This window comes from Zonotrichia albicollis, chromosome 2 (assembly GCF_047830755.1).
Source record: "Zonotrichia albicollis isolate bZonAlb1 chromosome 2, bZonAlb1.hap1, whole genome shotgun sequence".
NCBI lineage: Eukaryota > Metazoa > Chordata > Aves > Passeriformes > Passerellidae > Zonotrichia > Zonotrichia albicollis.
In genome coordinates, this window is record NC_133820.1 from 56,371,638 (window position 1) to 56,391,045 (window position 19,408).

At 44.2% G+C, this 19,408-nt stretch overlaps 1 protein-coding gene across 8 annotated transcripts in view; it reads left to right on the forward strand.

Moving 5' to 3' along the window:
• The window catches only part of LOC113458675 (uncharacterized protein C11orf87 homolog), a 157,884-nt gene that overhangs the window by 19,386 nt on the left and 119,090 nt on the right, over positions 1 to 19,408 (forward strand). For 3 of the 8 annotated variants that reach the window (XM_074535194.1, XM_074535195.1, XM_074535197.1), the window contains one exon: positions 2,240 to 8,065. The exons of 1 other annotated variant lie outside the window; for it this stretch is intronic. In XM_074535194.1, the coding sequence (XP_074391295.1) occupies positions 2,389 to 2,865 (477 nt within the window). In that variant the 5' untranslated portion in view covers positions 2,240 to 2,388 and the 3' untranslated portion in view covers positions 2,866 to 8,065. Of the gene's footprint in view, positions 1 to 1,251; positions 1,401 to 1,547; positions 1,571 to 1,741; positions 1,907 to 2,239; positions 8,066 to 19,408 lie in introns of those variants that run through there. 4 more of the 8 variants (XM_074535196.1, XM_074535199.1, XM_074535198.1 and 1 more) reach the window with 4 other exon arrangements.

Below are 19,408 nucleotides of genomic sequence, written 5' to 3' on the forward strand. Positions count from 1 at the left end.
GGCCATGATGAGTGGTCCCCATGCCCCTCACCCTGTTTTGCAGCCCTCCATTCAGCTGCAGCTTTGCAAAGAATAGTGGGAAGAAAGAGGGAATAGCCTGAGGATTGATGTGCTGTTTTACCCTGTGGTGGTTGTTTTCTCCTCTAAGGCAGCGAGTACAGAGCACTGATTAATGCAGACCTCAGACGAGCACATTGGAGGAAGGCAAGGAGGAAGAAAAAAAGTGCAGACAGAAAGCCAGTGAGGTCATGGATGTGTGTCTGTGAGGGGTTGGACACGAGTGCATGGAATGCTGGGCTGAGAATCATAGAATCACACAATAATTTGAGTTGGAAGGGACTTTTAACACTCACTGAGTCCAACCCCACTGCATGAGGAGGGGAGTTTTAGCAATGGCACCAGCTGTGCACCTGAGGGAGCTGAGTGAGACAAGCAGTGCGCAAGGACTTGTGTCTCAGTACTGGACTGAATGTCTTTCCTCTCTGTGCAGCACCCCCCGCCAGCATCAAGCTGTACTATTCTGGGGAGGGGAAGGAGTAATGGAAACTCCTATTCCTCTGGTTTTAGAGGAAGCATTAAGTTGGAGTCCCTTTACAAATCACTGGGACTATCCCAACCATCTTGAATGTAGTTCATTCTGTGTAGTGTAAATCTTTCTTCAGAACAATCACAGAGTTAATAGTGCCTGGCCAAATTTCACAAGCTGTGGTGCATTCACTTATCAGAGACAAAAGACAGTACAAAAGAAATCTGCCTTGAAGCAGCAAAGTGCTTAAATGCTCAGCTAGCCAGCTTCTGTCCACCCCAGTGGAAGGTTCTTGGCTATCAGGGTCAGCAGATCTAACGTATCTTTGTTCTTCACTGAAGATTTTTCCAACTCATGTCACAGCTTACCCTGTACAGATTTTCCTTCAGGCTTTTTAGCCACTAGAAAGGATGGATATTTTCTGTTTCTCCTTATAGTGCTGTAACTTACACCAGAGCTTTATAGCAGCTCTCCTTCCAGCACATGAGGTTAGTCTAGAGCACACAACATGGAAGCTCCTGTCCATCAGATCTTGTCCCATGTTGCCAGACAGTATCACATCAGTTTGTTCCTTTTGGAAATGTGAAGAGCTCCATCCTAATGGTAATTATTTTTTCTGCCCTGTTAGGACTTCTGAAAGAGCTTTTCAAATAACAGATTTTCTTATGTTTAGAAATCATCCGATTTTTGGCTTAACTGCATTAACGGGCAGCCCAAACCTGTTTGTTCTTGACTAAAGCGCCTGCGATGCACTTAGCCTTGGTAAGGCAAGTTTTCACACACATTCCCACCAGGAGTCCCTGGCACAGCTTCGCTCCCAGAGATTGACACGAGCCTCCCTGAGCAAGGACTGGTGCGGAGGAACGGGGTGTTGGTACGGGCGGGGGCTCGGCACCGGCTGCGGCGCGGGGCTAGCGGCCGGGCACACGGCATCGCGGGCTGAAGGCGCCGGGGGTGCCTCGGTGCGGGCGCTCTGGCCGCGGCGCGTCTGCGTGGCTGGGGCCGGGGCGGCGGGGCTGGCTGCAGTCGGTGCCGCTGGCACCCGTACGTCCGGCTGGTGTGGGGACGGGGCGGCGGGCCGCGCTCGGGGCGCCAGCGGAGGTGGGCAGGGAGGGCGGGGGTTGCGCGGCTGCGGGCCGGGGCCGCGGGGTGCGGCGGCGGTGGCGGGCCGGGGCCGCGGGGTGCGGCGGGCCGGGCCCGCGGGCGGTGCCGCCGCCGTGAGGGGCCGTGCGGGGCGGCGGCCGGCGGGCCGGGCCCTGACGTCAGCGGCCGGGGCGGCTGCGGCTGCGGGCGGCGCTCCCCGAAGCGGCGGTGCCTCCGCTCCTGCGCTCACTCCGCGCTGCCGCAGCCCCCAGCGCCCGCGGCTCCCTCGCCGCGCAGGTAAGGCGGGCTACGGGGCGGGCGGCGGCTCCGGCACGGCGGGGCAGCACCCGCTCGGCTCCGGCAGCCGCCGCGGCGCGGGGCTCTGGCACCCGGCCGCCGCTCCCTCGCTGCCTTTCCCGCCGCAACTAGTTGGGGGAGCGGCCGGGCGGTGCTGCCCGCGGCGCCGAGGATCGGCGCGGTCGGAGCGGCGGCGCGGTGCCCCGTCCCGGCAGGGAGCCGGGGCCGCTCGGAGCGGGGCGCGGGGCGGAGGCTGCCGCAGCCGGGTCTGGGGCGGGGGAGCTGCGCAGGGTGGGTGCCTCGGGGCGCTGATGTGTCCGGCTCCCCTTGCAGGCTGCTCGGGCACTTCAGAGCGAGCGAGAGGCTGAGCCGGCAGCATCCCGGGCATTTCCAGCAAGCGCCCGCCAGCAGCCCGACACCCGACTGAAATTTAGACGTCTTCGGAGTGGGGAGGAAGATCCTCATCTTCCGTAGCCTCCTCAATGAGTGCCAAGCTCTCCAAAGAGTTGAGGCTGTCGCTGCCGCCTTGTCTTCTGAACAGGACATCTGCCACCTTAAATACCAGCAGCACCTGCATCACGCAAGTGGGTCAACTCTTTCAGTCCTTCTCATCCACCCTGGTTTTAATTGTCCTGGTCACCCTCATCTTCTGCCTGATCCTCCTCTCCCTCACCACCTTCCACATCCACAAGAGGAAGATGAAGAAGCGGAAAATGCAAAAGGCTCAGGAGGAGTATGAACGGGATCACTGTGCCCGCAGCAGCAGTAGCAGCAGCCAGCACCCTGGGACAGTGGTGCAGGGAGAGGCGCCCCAAGCAAGAGACAGCCGACTGGGAAGACCCCCCCAGGACTCGGAGATCCAGCGCTCCTGTCCCTCGGCAGCCCCCAGCTCTCAGCAAGCACAGGCTTGTTTGGACACAGCTGGCGTGGGGCTCCTGCAGACGGTGATTTTGTCATGATGGTTTGGGGGAGACCTCGCGAACCTCTGATTGAAGTTTGTAAATATCTGAGTGATTACTCTAGTCCCTGAAGAAGAAGAAAACATTGCTAATTCAGACGAATGAACAAGCCCATGATCCAAGAGCATGACAGATCACATTGCGTTTCTCATTGACTGTGTGAGGAAGGATGCATCTTTTTACTGGAGAAGGAGCTGCACACAGCTACTCAATATCAAGTCATCCACCTGCACAAGAGGGTCAGGGGTAGGGGGTCCCTTTTCTCTGGACATTATTACCCCAAGTACAGGGATAATTGGGTTTCCCACTGCGCCCTGTGTCATTGTTACATGGTGTGGGTTGGGGTGTGGGGGGAGAGGCAGGTCTGGTGGGTGCCTTTGGGACCCTTCTGTCAGAGCGGACTGATGGTACACTGTGGTCTCTCCTTTTGTGCTGGGATCTATGCCCCTGTCCCACCCCTCTCACTCCTTTCCAGAACTGGATATTGCTTCATGTAGTGGCCACCCCTAGTTGGGCTTAACTGCAAGCACCCTCCGACCCCACGGCCCTGTGCCCCCAGCTGCAGCACTGAGTGACCCACTCACAATCTGGAGGATGGAGTCAGATGTCTCCATAGAGTGGTGCCTGAGCTTTCCACTCCCATCAGCTCCCTTCATCTTGAAAAGCATCCCCTTCCCCATGCCATGACCCGTGAAACCCAAACCCTGTACTGTTCTGTGTGGGAGGGAGGGGTAAGGTGCAGTAACTTGCCTGTGCCCTCCCGGGGGAGGTTGTCTTTGTACCTCCTGTTGGTCCTGAAGCAATCCAGTTCTGCACCAGGCGCCCTGCACTGAATGCCTGCGTTTACAGCTTTGTCTCCCAGCAAGGAATCCTGCAGCAGTACAGATCTTGCTTCTAGTTTTTTAGGGTGATGTGTATTTTCAACCCTCCTAATCTTGTTGACAATTAGCGACAGACAACACTTAATTTTATCGTATGTCCTCTCTTGGGAAACAAATAATGCAGTTGAAAACATCCACTCCCAGACCTTGGCAGATATTTATTTTTGAAGTGGCTGCTGTGGTGTAGTTTATCCCTAGCAAGCATAGAGAGTTTTGTTGTCTCTGGCTGGCGGGTGTGAGTGGCTGCTGGTGCTGTGTGTGTTGGAGGATGCAGTGTGGTTTACAGAAAATGCGTCTTTGCTTAGTGATCAAATCAATGACCATTACTTGGAGGTGCCTTAACAGCATGCCGGATCCAAACTTTGTAACATATAGTGTGATATGGTAGCAGAGGCAGCCCTCTACTGTGCATACTAACATCTAAAAATTGCAGCAGGGAAAAAGTGATCCCAAGGGATTTATTCTTTTTTTTCTTTCTGTTCCATCATTTAAAGTGATTTGAGGATATAGTAATAGCCCACAGTTTTTAATATTCTGTATTCTTTGTATTTCTCTTCTGACATGCTCTGTCTGCCAGGGTGTCTGACTGAAAAAATCCCAGACACATAGACCAGGAGGTCTGGAGCTGTAATCTGTGGGTGAATGTCCTTAATCAGTTTAAAACTGGGAAAGAGAATGGCAAAAGTCCTCCATACTCCTGTAATACCCCCAAAATGCAGAGATTTCAGGGCAGTATTTCTGTCACCCAGTTTTCTCGCTTCCTAATCTTTCCTGGTGTGACGGGAAATTGCTGTTAAGTTTGGATCCGTGCCTCCATCGCTGTAGGGAAGAGCTGTACCAGGGAGCCCAAGGAGCCGCTCCGCCTGCTGAGTTTGGTGTGGAGAGCTGCCGTGTGTGCCACTGAGCCAGGGGTGTTTGCGGCTGGCTCTTGCTGATAATGGCTACTTCGTTGTTGCTGGGCAAGGAAATTGGCTTTGTTTTGTTTCCCCCTAATAAAGGATGCATGAACTCTTGTGTTTAACCTCCTTATGCAACTGCGGCACAGTATTGCACCGCAGGGAATAGATTTAGGACAATGAGGAGTGTTCAGTGAGCTCTAATGGAGCTTCCTGACCGTTGATCTCCACTAAACAGAGAGGTATTACTTTCCCCTTTATTTTGTGCCTTTAAACCACCCCCCGCCCCATCCCAAACCAACAGTGTATAATTTCGAGTTTTATAAAAGCAATAAGATGTTCCAAGTCACTCCAGTGCGTTTCTGGTTGATGATTCCACTTCTTTAGTGTCTGAAGTCAGATACTCTTCCTTCTGCCTTATGCACTCAAGGCATGCAATAATTCCCCAGAAGTGTACTGCTTGTCACATCTCATTGCAGTTATAAAATTGCCCTATTTTTGAAGAAAAAAAGAAGGATGGAGAGATAGATATATATATCTTTATATATATATTATGGATATACAGGTATATGTATTATTTATATAACCTCATGCCACTGAAAGTAGTTGCGAAAGTGTGACTAGAGTTAAAATATTATCATGTAAAACTCTATCCTTTGTTAATTAGCTTTGATTTAATATTTTAATATCTCTGTATTTATGTAAATCTGTGTAAATTATATGGTCTATTAGTAAAATTTCATACTGACTTTAATTTTTGCAGAACTGTGAGCTTCTTGTGGTGTCATCTAAGGTTTTTTATTTCTAAAGTTAAATTAGACAAGATATGAGAAGTTGTAAATTCCTATTATCACACAGAATTACTGCAATAAGGTTCATGCATATTCCCAGTACACAGCCCTATCTTGAGGTATAGCCAGCTTATGAGGTTTAATTGAACGGTCTCAGGAGATCTAGCTGATACAAGCAGGACACGTAGGTTTTCATTTTCATGAAACAATAAGCAATCTAGGGAATAGATGTGGATTTTTAAAACAGAGTTTATGCTTGGAGGTTCTGTCAAATCAATTGCTTCAAAACCCTACAGCTACAGCTAAACTTCTGCACTTAGCATTCAGTATTAATAAGGCTGATGCTTCTTTCCCCTCCTACTTAAACTAGAAAAGAGTAGAAAATTGTTCATATTTCTAAAGCATACATTTTCAGCTAAATGTGAAACTGCCCAAAGGGTTTTGAATATACATATTTTATGCAAGTGTAATATCTATGTATCTGTATCCATATATTTAAATATTTTTGTGTAACCTTTTCTACGATATTTGATAGAGATGCTGGGTAAATGCTTGTACCTTTCTCGAACACGAGGAAGGATTTTTACCCTCTCGATGTGGACGTTCTTTTTCCTGTGAATTTGCACTGGTTTCGACGAGTGACAATGACGACTGGGCAGCTGAGTGCTGACTGATGGAAGCACAGACTGTCTTCGCTCTGTTAGGGGGCAAATCCCGCAGCTGGATTTTCCTGGTTCTGAATTGGAGCTGGTTGGCAACTAGCATCCCGCATGTGTTAGAATAAGAAGTGCTGTGGGGCTCAATAGTTCCTGTCCAGTTCCGCTGTTGTTCCCTGGAAGAAGCGCGACAGCAGTGACTCCTTTTGTAGAGCCTAGTGAGAACAGAGCTGATGAGCAACGCGATGGGACTGCATTGGAGCATCAGCGATGCCTCGTGCTGCACTCCTGTCCTCAGAGCCTGCTGCTGCCTGGGGATTCATCCAGCTCCCGCTGGCATCAGCAGGAGTGGCTTGTGCCGACTGCTGAGGGACTGGGATCCCATCTGGAGCCCACACGGAGGGTGACAGCTCTCCACATCGCCACTGCTGACCCTGCTCTGCTCCTGAGCAGTCTGCACAGCATGGAAACCACTGCCTCCCTCGAGGGCTGGGTGCTTCAGCCTGGTGGCACTGGGGAACCTGCTCTGCTCCTGTTAGCTCTGCTTCTGTGGACTGAGGCACTTCGGTTCCTACGTGGATCACGGACAGGGAATGTAATTTCATTCAAATATATCATTCCGGCATTTCTTTCTTTGGGGGTTTGTCTACTGCAAGTGTAGCTTCAGATAAAATTTGCCGGGCTCTCCATCCAGACATGTTTTAACTTTTGATACATCTCTCTCAGATGTATATCTGTAAGTTTATAGATATATATCTCAAAGGAAATGCAGGACAGAAAGCAAAGAACAGAGACTTCACGTTACTGACAAAACTGTCCTATGACAAAAAAAAAGCTTTTTTTTTATTTTAAAATTTTAGAGGCTGCATCTTTAATGTAAATAGCAGGTTACTCTGTGATTAATGTTTTCCATAGCATTTCTGAGTAATTGCTATCTTATTTCTGGAAAGCTGTATCCAGTGTTATGAAGCAACTGTGCTTTTTTTCTTCTGTTGTTATGAATATGAGTGCAACTTTAATATAGGGAGGAAAAAAGAACAGGATTTGACTCTTTATACAGGACTGAATTATTTTAAATCCAGTTATAGAATTTGGTTGATTTTTTTCCTTTCTTGTGGTTATTCTCTCTGCACGTTCATATGTTTTCTATGGGTACTTGAAACCCTACATTTTAATAAGTATGCAAGATATGAAGGGAACCAAGACAAATTATGTAGGAAATATTCTTTTTCCTCTTTCGTGTAAATAGCAAAATTTATAATGACTTAGATACTGTTTCATTACATTTCTCATCTCTGTAGAATTTGGCATGACACATATACAAACCTTTAATAGCACTTTCATTTATGTTAAAAGTTAGTACTACTTTTATCCAGGATAGACTTATTCATCTCTTTCAGGTATCCAACATTTTTTCCCCTAAGCCAAGTTTTCCATCTGATTGCAAAATAAATTTCTAGTAGAACAGAGCCTCCTTCTGGTTTTAGTCTTTTACATCTAGGTCTCTGATCTGAATCCAGCCGAGCTCATTAGTGTAGAAAATGTGTTACGATCTTACAAGAACTGGATGGTGTACAAGCCTTGAAGAGAGAGGTGACTTGCAAGCAACTGGTGAAATGCCTGGCAATGGAAATAGTTGGCTTTCCTGTGTGGGATTGTGGAAGGGAAGCCTCCCCTTCCACTGGATGGACCTGGGTGAAGGGCGACCCATTCCCGCCACAGCAGAGACAAGTATCGATGTCCTTGCTGATCCTGTTGCTCTGAAATGTCATTTTCTATATGACACTAGATCTTATTTCTGTAAATTATGTGTAATGTATTTCTTATTCAAGTCAACGAGGTTTTCATTGCTTCATCAGTACTATATGTTCTCTGTGGATAATTAGAAGAATTAATTTTCCAACCCTTTTAACCTAATACCTCTACAAGCATCAATTTTGTATGAGTTAGGAAATAAATAAATATTTGGATCAGAACCCTGTCAGTAAAGATTGCCTTTATTTATATAATCCGGTGTTCCAGTTGGCTTTCCTTTGTTGTTTTCTTCCTTGAAATGGAGCAATATAATCTGTTCATTATCTTACTTTTCTAAGAGGACAAAGACTTTAAAGCAAATGCAGCAAAATACATAACATAAACAGGAAAAATTTTGACATTGTATAGCAGAATGAAATCATGTCGACTTTTTGTTGCTGTTTCACAGTAATTCTTTGACCTCTCTTTCTCATACCACCTCCAATCAAGGAAAATTTTAATCTAAAATCTTAGAAAGAACTTCCATAAAACACATGCTTTGGTTTTATTGTTTTACCTTTCCTTACTACATGGTTCAGTGACCAGGTACAGGTTAAAACTTTTCAAATGGTATCCCAGGGGATTTTGAGTGCTGTAAACAAGGGGCCAGTATAATAGGTTCTAAGGTGAAAATATTAGCTCTATAATACAGTAGAAGCAGGAAGGGCTGTGGGGTGAATTTGGGATTCTAAAGGAGTGCCTTAATTTTGTTCCTGGCTCTGTCACTCACATTGTGAGGCTCTCGGCTTCCAAGCTCTTTATATAATAATGTAACTAATCTATTAAACAGAGTTGGAGCCTGCAAATACACAGCCCCGAAATGAATAAATTGAGCATCATCTACATAAAAGAATACTCAGAGCATAATACAAATTAGAAGAGTCTTTATGCTGTAATCACCTGGCTTGGATTGTTCAAGTGCTTACACTTGGCAGCGAGATGCAAGTGGCACACTGCGCAGCTGGGGGACGGATGGCTGGGCAAGATGCTCCAACAGGCACACCGAGAGGCTCCATTTAATTTTTAATTTGAAGTGGAATACGTATTATGGAAGAGAGCCAAGAAAACTAATGTTTATTTTACCGTTTCATCACACATGGCACTTCTTTTCTCAGTGCAGAAAGCAGCCTTGTATGGTTTTAAACAGAGTGCTGACTAAGGTAACAGGAATATAGGAAAAGATAATTCTTGGGAGTGAACCCATCACTAATGGAATTCATGGCACAACCTCCTTGAATACAGTGGGGCCTCAACTATACCCAAGAAAATACCAGATCTCAGTCTCTGCTGGCTGTCTGTCCCTTGCCAGTGTCACCAGACTCTTGACTTAGTATTTCTAGGTCACATGGATTTCTCCTGTTTTTTCACTCACCATCCATACAGTGAAGGATCACATGGGATTACCTACATGTGACACGCTTTTGCTCACTTTTCTTTTGCTTTTGTTGCCTTCTGCTCTCTGACTTTCCACTAGAGAGCCTGTCTGTCTGCCCTTTCCACTAGGGATAGACTATGTTGGCCAGCTTGTGCCTCCCTCCTAATGGGTAATCTCAGCCTATGTCTGACATTAGGAAGTTCCTCACTGTAAGTCATCAGCTGGTTTGATTTCTGCAAAGATGCTGTAGGACTTTGCTGTCATCTTGGTCCAGCTTGTCACACATTTGGATTGCCCACAGCCCAACCACTCTGCAGCAAGACACAAGTTTTTGAGAAAGTGCTAGACTTCAAAATAGCCTGAGAAATACCAGCACAATTCCCAGCATAGTCTACTGGCATTGGAACAGCATCACATTTCCTGATTAAGCTGCCAACCCAATACCACAGGCTGGAACTGCTGAGAAATCATCATCCTTTTATATCTATATTTTCTATCTTTCTATCATTTACAGGAACACTACTGTAAGGAAAAGCATCAGTTACTGTAGAAAGGAGACAAGGGAGAGGATATCATTATGGGTATTAATATATAAACATATGTAAAACCTGTGAGAGACAAGATCAACTGAATGTCTAGTAATGGCTAGCCACTCACTCCACATTTTCTTCATTTAAATCAGATTATCACAATCCATCCTATTACATACCGTCTTGAATGCTTTTAGATACATCCTTTTACTTTGCTGCTGTCAGTGAGCCCGTACTTGTTTATGAACTCCAGTTAAACCCTTTAAAGTCTATTTGTTTTCATTACACAAATAGAGTTTCTATTAAATCATCCTTTGAGCAGGCCTCAGCAGTAGCATAGGGGAGCCTTCACTTCCAGCACACTTCTCAGAGCTTGTTTAATCTGATAAACATGATGTATAAAGGAGGACAACAGATGATCATAGGGGCTCACTGCAAAACTCTGTAAACCATGATTGCACCCAAACTGAAGGCAAGATACCTATTAAATCCTCAGATGGCCACAACTTTTTACCTGTCTACAATGAAGCAAACATCTCAGCTCGAGTTATTTCAGATTTATGTACTGCTGCTGGAGCTGAGCTGACTATGAGCCATTACCTGTCTGACAGAGCTTCTCTGAGGTCAGTTCTCCCTGAGATAAAGGGACGAGGATGAGCCTGGTGTAGGAGTGGAAAAGGTGGGTGATGTGTGACAGACTGATGTGTTAGTGGGACTGTTTGCACAGCGCTGTAGCCATGCTGCAGGTCTAAGGGCAGATTCCTCAGCTCCTATGCTTGCAAGTGAGAAAACATAACAGCATTACACAACTCTTGGTATCAGATCTGTACATCATGCCTTTTATAAGTGAAAATTTTTTACAGCTTCCAGAGAAACTCTTGAGATTGCTGTGTTCCAATTAGGCCTCTTTTGTTTCTTTAAAAAAACAAACTTTTTGAATGTTCTGGAAAACAGAAACTCAAAATATGTCAAAATAAAGGAAGCAACAGGATGCTGTAATCCATGTGAGAGAGGTGTGCTGCTGAAAGACACCAGGCTGACAAATCTTTATGTGCTCATAGTCTGGGGACTTCACCACCAGAGAACTGGTTTCTTCTGTGTTTCTTCTCTGCTGATGTGCACCAGTTGTTGCAGTGGGGGGCCAGGAGGAGGAATTCAGATTTCCTCAGGCTGATGGAGCTGCTGAACTTGTGATGGCATGAGCTGTCAGCAGGAAAATAAAGAGAAAACACTCACCTCCCATCGCAGAAGGCATGGGGAAAACACAAGTTTCAGAAAAAAAGATTTTTCTGGGTTAGAATTTGCTGGTTAGATTTGTTAAGGAATATCACCAGGATTTATTTCACGGTACCTTGGCTCAATAACATCTCAGCATGAGGAGGTTTCCATTTGCCTCCCAGTCCCCTGCCCTCTTCTACCACTCTTCCAGACCACTTCACCTTCATTAACTTATTCTGCTCTGAAGCAAGTTTTGGTATAGCTGCAGGAATGTGTGTAAATGAGCTAGTGAATCACAATGCAGTAATGGCCCCTGGGTGTGCTGTGGAGGAGGCTCCCAACAGCCTGAAAAGGGTGCAGGGGCACTAAACCTTTCAGAGCAGTTGTGTGAGGAAGGGCTAATGAGACCATGTGCTTTGATCCCTGTCGTGGACATCTGGGATTGAAATATTGACAGCCTTCTGTGGCTGTGGAGCTCCAGCTAGCTCTTGGGCTCTGGCACACCTCACTGTCACAATGTCCTCAGCTTTCTTCATACCCTGTGGTATAAAACTGCATTGGCTTGCATCCTTCCTCTGCCTTTTGAATGGCATCCTTCATATTTCCCCAAATATCCCCTTGCTCCTCTGTATGTCCAGCTCCACACAAGGTCTACATCTCCCATCCTGACCTGCCTGGCTTGCAGGTGGCATGCACAGAGCTGCACAGGTGATCAGTGCCAACAAAGCCCAGTGATCCTTGCCTTCCTCTCCTTGATCCCCAGCCCAGCCCACCTATATTCTAAGGAGCCACCAACATTCAGCTCCCTGCTCCTCCCTCAAGCACAGCTGATATTAGCCAATGGACCCAAAAACTGCTGGGGGAGGACAGCTGACAGTGCTTGGACAGGGAGTATGCCTGCACTACAATGCAGGCGTTAGTGAAAGAAGTTATTTTTCACATCTCGTGAATTGTAAGTAAATTTCAAGACTTTTTTGGTGCCTGACTCAGAGTTTTGAAATGTTTGGATTTGGCAGTGCTGCTCAACAATATCTCTGAAGCCCATCTGTGCTGTTTACATGCTCTTTCTTCAGCCCCCCCAGGCATTGTCTGTTTCCTTTGGTTTTCCAGACTGTAATCTTCTGAAGCAGTAAATTAAGGGTTTGTTTGATAATTGTGATGTTTGTGTGAAAGTTGTTCAGAAGGTGAATCATAGATTTCTAAGCCTAAAATGGGATCTGGAGGCATATAGCTGCAAAATTATCTACAGTCTGTCATAAACAGGATTTTAATCCAGTAATTCACATCTCCTGCCTGCCTCCTCTACTGCTTCAGGTCCAGTAGCTCAGAAGCATTCATTTTTTAGGAGTGGTAGCTGATTTCCAGCTTGCATGTGCTGAATCCAGTTCATGCTTTTGTAAGTTCTTTCAGTAATTACAAAAATAGCCGAAAAATGCAAGATTTGTCCCTTAAAGGCAATATTTTCTAATATACAGAATGAAGTTAGCATATGCAGTAGTTATTAGGACACTGTAAAAAACAGACATCTGGCAAGGAAGGTGAGCCATCTGTGAAAATACAGTTCCTATGACATGCAATAACCCAAATGATGCCTCAGTTATAAATTCACAGCACTGGGAGTGCAAACAAAACTGTGTCCTGGGGGAAAACTATGAGGAAGTGTTACATATGCAACCATGTACCTACTCAGAAGGTGTCAGCTGAAATAAATGAGATGTTGGTAGTCACTATGGAATTTTGCCTCACAAAAAGTCCCCCACTCTATTTTTACACTATTATCCTTCCCTCCCTTCACCGTTTCTCCCTTACTCCAATATATCTTTAAGAAAAAACAACAACAAAAAATCTTATGCTGTGCCTCCAGATATTTCTCTGCTCAAATCTCTCCATCAGAGAGCTCCTCAGTGAGCTGCATACAAAGACAGAGGGCAAATATGGTCTCCTTTTTTTGTGTTTATATGAAGATATAGCTAGATATAGATGTATGTGTACGTATGTTTATAATCCATATTCAAATTCTCTCATACAGATTTTGGTCTGATGACTCTTCTTGAAGCCCAACATTTAACTTTCAAGTTAATGAGGCTTTCATAAAAGTTTGGGTTATTTGTTCTTTCCTAACTGCTTCATTTGTGTTAGTAAAAAGAAAATATTCTCAGTTATTGAAACTTGTGGATATTTATAAGAGTATAAGGAAGTGGCACCAAAACAATTGAAGCCTCATCTCAGAAGGAATTAGGAATTTTCATTTTGATTTGTCCTAAGAGAAAGAGAATAGTACTCATGCTTATCAATGAGTGTTTCCTAGGCTATGCAGATAGTAACAAGGCAAAGTACTGAAGCAAGTTGGCATATTTTTTTTCAGTTGATAAATAATTCACAAAACAGCCACATGATAGTGCACAGAATATGTCTTCTAGTGAGAACCTAAAAAACTCAATCTGTTCTGTTTACCCAAGAAAAATCTGACAGGTGATTTGTGCACAATCCTTCATGGGAAAGATGTTTTTCATGGGAGCTAATTGGTCAGAATTGAATAGAATATCCTGATGTGACAGGGCAGCAGCTGATGCTGTATAAGATGGATAGCAGAGATAATTGAGCTGTGGCAGATTCTTATCATTCAAACTGTTACTCTGAAATGTCATTACTTTTAAAAAAGTTATGAGGTTGATGCAAAGATTCTTGGTTAATGACATTCCTGAAATGGATTTCTACAGGAGATTGGACAAGATGATTTTATCACTTTCCTTTAGGCTTCAACCTATTGATCTGCAAAATAAATTTTTCACCATGAAATATATATTTTTTGTAAAGGAAAATATTTATTTTGCGCATATATTGCACAGAAACTGACAACTGAAAGAAAACAGTTTCCGTACTTTTGTTACAAGCCTAGCATTTCCCAGAGGTAAGGGTTTCTCTTTGCTTTCTCATAGCACACCTTCACTACTGCATCACACATTTGACTGACAGAAGTCTTGCAATACACTTGACAAGAGCTGTTAGCTGCATAATGGCACAGGCTGCCTCAAGAAGTGCTTCAGTCTCCTCACCTGCATACTTCATTTCAAGAGATTAGCTGAAAGGTTAAGAAGTGCAAAGAAGGCAATTTTGGGAAAGAGAATATCAGTGGATTAACTCAGGGTTTTATACTACAACTAAGGTTGGTGATAAGCTAAAAATATTGTGAGATTCACAAACAATATTTCAATAGATCAGAGACAAAACTTAACAAATTACTGGGCAGAAACAGGATAGTAGTGTTCTAAAAAGTCCTCTAGTGGCACTCTCTGTGTGCTCTTGGAAATGTCACAGAGCGGCAGGATGTGGACATGTACAGCCTGAAGTTTAAATGCAATTGTCCTGACAATTGTATGAGCCCAAGGAATCTGCATTCTTCATTTATATGCTTGCTGTACAGAGAGAAAAAGATATTACCCAGCATCATACTGGAGGAAAATGGTCACCTGCTCTAGAAAAGTGACTCGTTAATATATAGAGATTCATGGGAATGAAATTCAGTAGTCTGAAGAAAGGCATTAAGTACTCTTGCAATATCTGCTCCATGAGGTAACCTCATGGATGGATACAGAAATTGCTTCCTAACTCCTGAGGGGTGCAGCTCAGGTTCAAACTGCTAAAGCACTTGCATTTTGGAGGAAAGGTAGAAGTTACTGAAAGAGTCAAAGCCTTTGTGCAGTTGAGGTGTAGTGATAAGTAGGAAGGAAGTTGTGAAATGAGCAATAGAAGCAAAAATGGTGGAGAAACTTCTGGCTTTGCTTTCCTGATGAACTCTGAGGCACTGATAGTGTCTCATGGCTATGGGAAGAAAGAAGGAGCAGCAAACTCTGGGTACTTAGGAAACATAAGGCATCATCTTCATTCCTCAGTTTGTCCAGGATTAAGCAGCAACTTGGTGTGGGAATTTGGGTCTGCCTTTGGAAACATTTCCTGCTTTAGCCACATAAATCCTTTGTTGGATGAAGCCTAACTAATGCACTAGGGGGTAAGCTCAAAAGTTGCAGTGTCCAGATCTTTTACTGTAAGTTGCTTTATATATATCTCCACAGAATCTGATCTAGTGAAAACTGTCTCCAGCCCCACCCAATTCTGTATTACAGCTGATACATTTATTAAAAGAGCAGTTCTAGCCTTGCATAGCCTCATATCCTATCCCAGATTCCATTGCAAAACAGATGTATTTACTCCCCATGGTTTTATCTTGCTCTGCCTTTTTTTCCTATTAATATCTATAATAATTTTATGAAGATGTGGTCTGCTATCTGCACAATTTAAACTATCATCTTCATGGAGTAGTGATTATGTTCACATATAGCAGGCACAAAAATGATGCTGTATAAACACAGAGGATATGCCTATAATTAATAAAAACTCTTTTCAATTTTAAGGGTGACTGAAACAAGGGAGAGAGTATTCATAGAATAACTTAGTTTACAGGGGACCTCTAACTTTGATTTAAAGCCTTCTTCACCAACTTGGCAAGTCTATGACTGAAGAGACTCTTCCCCTTCTCCAACAGATGGATCCCAGCAGCCCCCAGGACCAGGTTTCTCCAAGTGAATCCCATGGTCTAAGTGGCAGAGCCCCTGGCTGTTGTGATACTGACCATTGGCTCTGAGAACTGTCTTCTATGTAATGCAAAGTGAGAAGATCATTCTAAGTGTATGAAATTGTTTGTGACATTAATTCAGTCCCAGATGTGTTGAATTGTTCTAATATGCGAGGCAGAGAAGCTGAAGACACTGAAAATGAATATGGTGTGTTGTTAATATGCTTGATTATGAGAGAATTAGAGCACATGTTGAAACACTGTCAGCTGTGTTTAATTTCCGTTGGATTTATTGGGCATGAAACTCATGTGTGATGACATATTGCTGTTGGCCTCATGGAAGAGGTTGTATTGTCTTGGATTTTGCTCTTCCAACAGCCCTGTATTTCCACTACAATATTACCAGTATATGTGATGATTTTTGCTCACTAGAAACAGCAAAACACTTGTAAATGTCATCATCTATGGGACAGTGATATGGTCTTTTAAAGATTCCTTTCTATAATGAGAGTGACCTCAATTTTGTCACTGCTCAGAAATGACACAGCTTACAAGCTGTACGTCTGCTGCAGAGGTACCAGCAGTGGCAAAACTATTCTGTACTTGGATGTAGAAACACATGATATGTTGTTCTCCAAGACACAGAGTAATGGTGACACTGGCCTGTAAATCACTAGTAAATGTAAAAAACCTGCACATTTTAGTGTGAGCTGAATGCAGATGATGCACATTCACAACTCAGGGGACTGAAGTCTCTGGTCAGTTCACTTTGGCTCCTGCATATTTTAGCTGGAAACCAGCTGCCAGCACATCTGGTACTGTACCAGGAAACTCAGTTGTGTGGGTGAAGAAAAAGTACAGATATTCTGCTTAAGGCCAGTTTGGGCTTCCAGACTTCTCATTTATCTCTGAGATTCACCTCCCAACAAATCCTCTGCACCCACTGTTGCCCTGGTCTTGAATCAGCTGTGGAGGTCTAGCACCGCTGAGTCCATGAGCTCTGGTACTGCTCTATTTGGCCTCTTGTTTCAGCATTGGTCACCTGGCAGAACGGTGACAGGCATGAGAATGGGTGCTGTAAGAGCTGTTGGGCTGGGTGAGATTTCCCAAGCTATTTAGTTGCAGTTAATAAAAAGAGTTTAAAGCTAGGTAAAATCAATTATTTAGCCTAAGCAGAAATCCTCAGGGACTTGATGACTTTTTTGTGCCTGGGACTCACAAGCATAGGATTCTCCTCAGATGTTGGAAGAGATTCATCAGCCTTGAACAGTGGAAAAGAATCCTCAGATGTTGGACAGCTGAGTTTAAATTCTTCCCCAGTCTATTGTAATATTAACCCTTCAGCCAGAAAAATTACTATTGTGTCTAATGCTGTGCTGCGATGGTTTTTTATCAGCTTTTTTTGATTGATAGTTCCTTATCTTGCATGCATTAATTTCATCTTTTCTGACCTGGAATGGAAATCCAAGCAGAGTATTTTATTGTTTGCATAAGTCCTGCTCTCTTTTCAGTGCAACTTCTTCTGAGAGATAATGGGTTATGCTAGGTAGGTAGAATGTGGGGGGCTTTATTTACCTGGGCTGAAGTGAAGCATTGAGTGTCCCTTGCAAAATGTCTGTTGGTAACCATAGGCAGAGATGTTAATTATTAACACAGTTATCATAAGGCAGGTATGAAGTAAAACATGAGGGACACTGTCAGGTTTGTGAGAGGTTGCTGGAGATATTCTACTGATCTAGTGGTTCTGGAGACATCTGAGGGATCTGAAACTGAAGTGGTGGGCTCTGTGTTTGTGATACATTTCTGCTGTATCCAGGTTAGAACTTCTAACACTTATCTGCACTCCATAAGAACCACCAGTTTTCTCCTTTGATGAATATTTGGGCTTTAAAAAAATCTTTTTCTCTCTCTCTAATGCATTTGATATTGATCACAGCTATAAGCAGGATTTATGTCCAAGGGGAACTGATCTCCTGTGGCATTCTTTCGGCATACCGTGTCCTGCACTCGTGAATAAAATGATTACCAGATTGGGGTCAGAGAGGAAATTTTTTCTAGGTGAGACCATCACATTGTCAGAGTTCTTTGTCCTTGTTCTACTCAGCACAGCTGTTAACGCCTGACTAGCAGTTCTATTTAGCCACAAGCAAATCTTTCCCCTTCCCCCCACCCCCAATTATTCTATGTCACTGGTGACATACTTGCTCCTCTGTGTAACTGCAGCTTAAGGCTCACTATGTGGTAGAGAGTAGTCTGGGATCTGTGCCATGGAGAGGAGTTTGATACTTGCTTTTGACCTGGATAATTACTGTGTGGTTATAAGGGGTTGAAGAGATGGGATCCAGGGTGTCAAGGCCATATTTTTTTTTACCCTGATCCTGTTTCCTGTGTTCCTCGCTGCTTCATTTGGTCATCCACAGCAATTAGTGATTCAAGCAAGGAAAAAGGAAAAATTATATAATGTTGTGGTGTGTTGCAATATCCTGTTTTACCTTCTCCCTTCCCCCTCGCCCCTCGCTGAGTGTGCCCTGTCAATCAGGCTAACATACCAGCAAGGCGTCGTGTGATAGGTGACCCTAGTACCTGGAGACCCTGCCCCTTCACCTGGTTGGTGACTCACCTGTCCCCTCCCCTTCCCCTGTCCTGAGCTTAAAATGTGAATGAGACCATGCGGCCCCATTCTGTTATCAGCAGTAGCCCAGTGCAGACATATCTGTGCTCATGGAATAAACATCTGGCTACCTTCTAGCAGAATCCGCTCCCTTCTTTTCTTCACCATCGCCAGAAGCTCTCCCCTGAGGAGAACGGAGTCCTGTCTTGTGCCCCGCTGCACTCTGCCGCCAGCCAAGGTATCTTTGAGGTAAAACACCGCAGAGCTGCCTGTGGCCCAGCAGCGAAGGTCAGAACTGGCCTGGGCACCATCTAACTGGTTATATTGGGATACATATTCCAATATAATATAATTAGAGTTTCAGAGAACACCTTGCTCTTTTCACAGGTTAAAGTTCAAGTTCACTCCTTGACTTGCATGTCACTGCATGCTGTAGTTCTTGGGCAAGCTTTAGCCATGTGGCATCTGTGCCACCATGAAATCATGGGCCTGAAAGAAGAGGGAGGGAGAGAAATGAAGGTACTTGCAGTAGAGATGGGGATGGGAAGAAATGCCGGTAGGCTGAGCAAATGGCCGATAAGCTTCTTCTAGCAAAGACGTTATAATTAAAACCAGAAGCTGATGCAATAATAATGGTTTCTTATGTAATGCTAAATACTACTGTTTTACTCTAATTTTGATGACAATTTTTCTGCTTCACTGAGCACTGTGCCGAAAGCTTCTTACAAACAAGCTTTTAAGTGCATCATGTAAAATTTGAGCATGTCAGAATAATCTGCTCATTTCAAAGGATCCACTGTACTGAGGCCTCTTCTTCCTAGCTGCCCCTGCAGTGCTTTGGATTGCTTATTAGAGAAGGTAGGCATGTAGAATATTAATAGGAAATAGCATGCTTTTCTGTTAAATTAACTGGATAGTTTAAAATTCAAGTACTTTGTCTTGTCTTTTTTGAATTGTGGGCAGTTAATGGAGGAAACATATTCAAGGAGATTTTTAGATCATTTTTACAGGAAACCTAATCTAAAAGACAAGAACTCGAGTTGCTGAATTTCAGTGCTGCAATGTTAATGCAGCTACTGTTCTGGATGATCATGAAATTAACTTATTCATGTAGACAAGCTGTAAAATTATGACACTAACTGCCAAATTTAAAATCTGAGTGATAAACAAGTTAACTTGGTTCAGGCACTTTAAAAAAATGTTTTAAAAGGACAACTG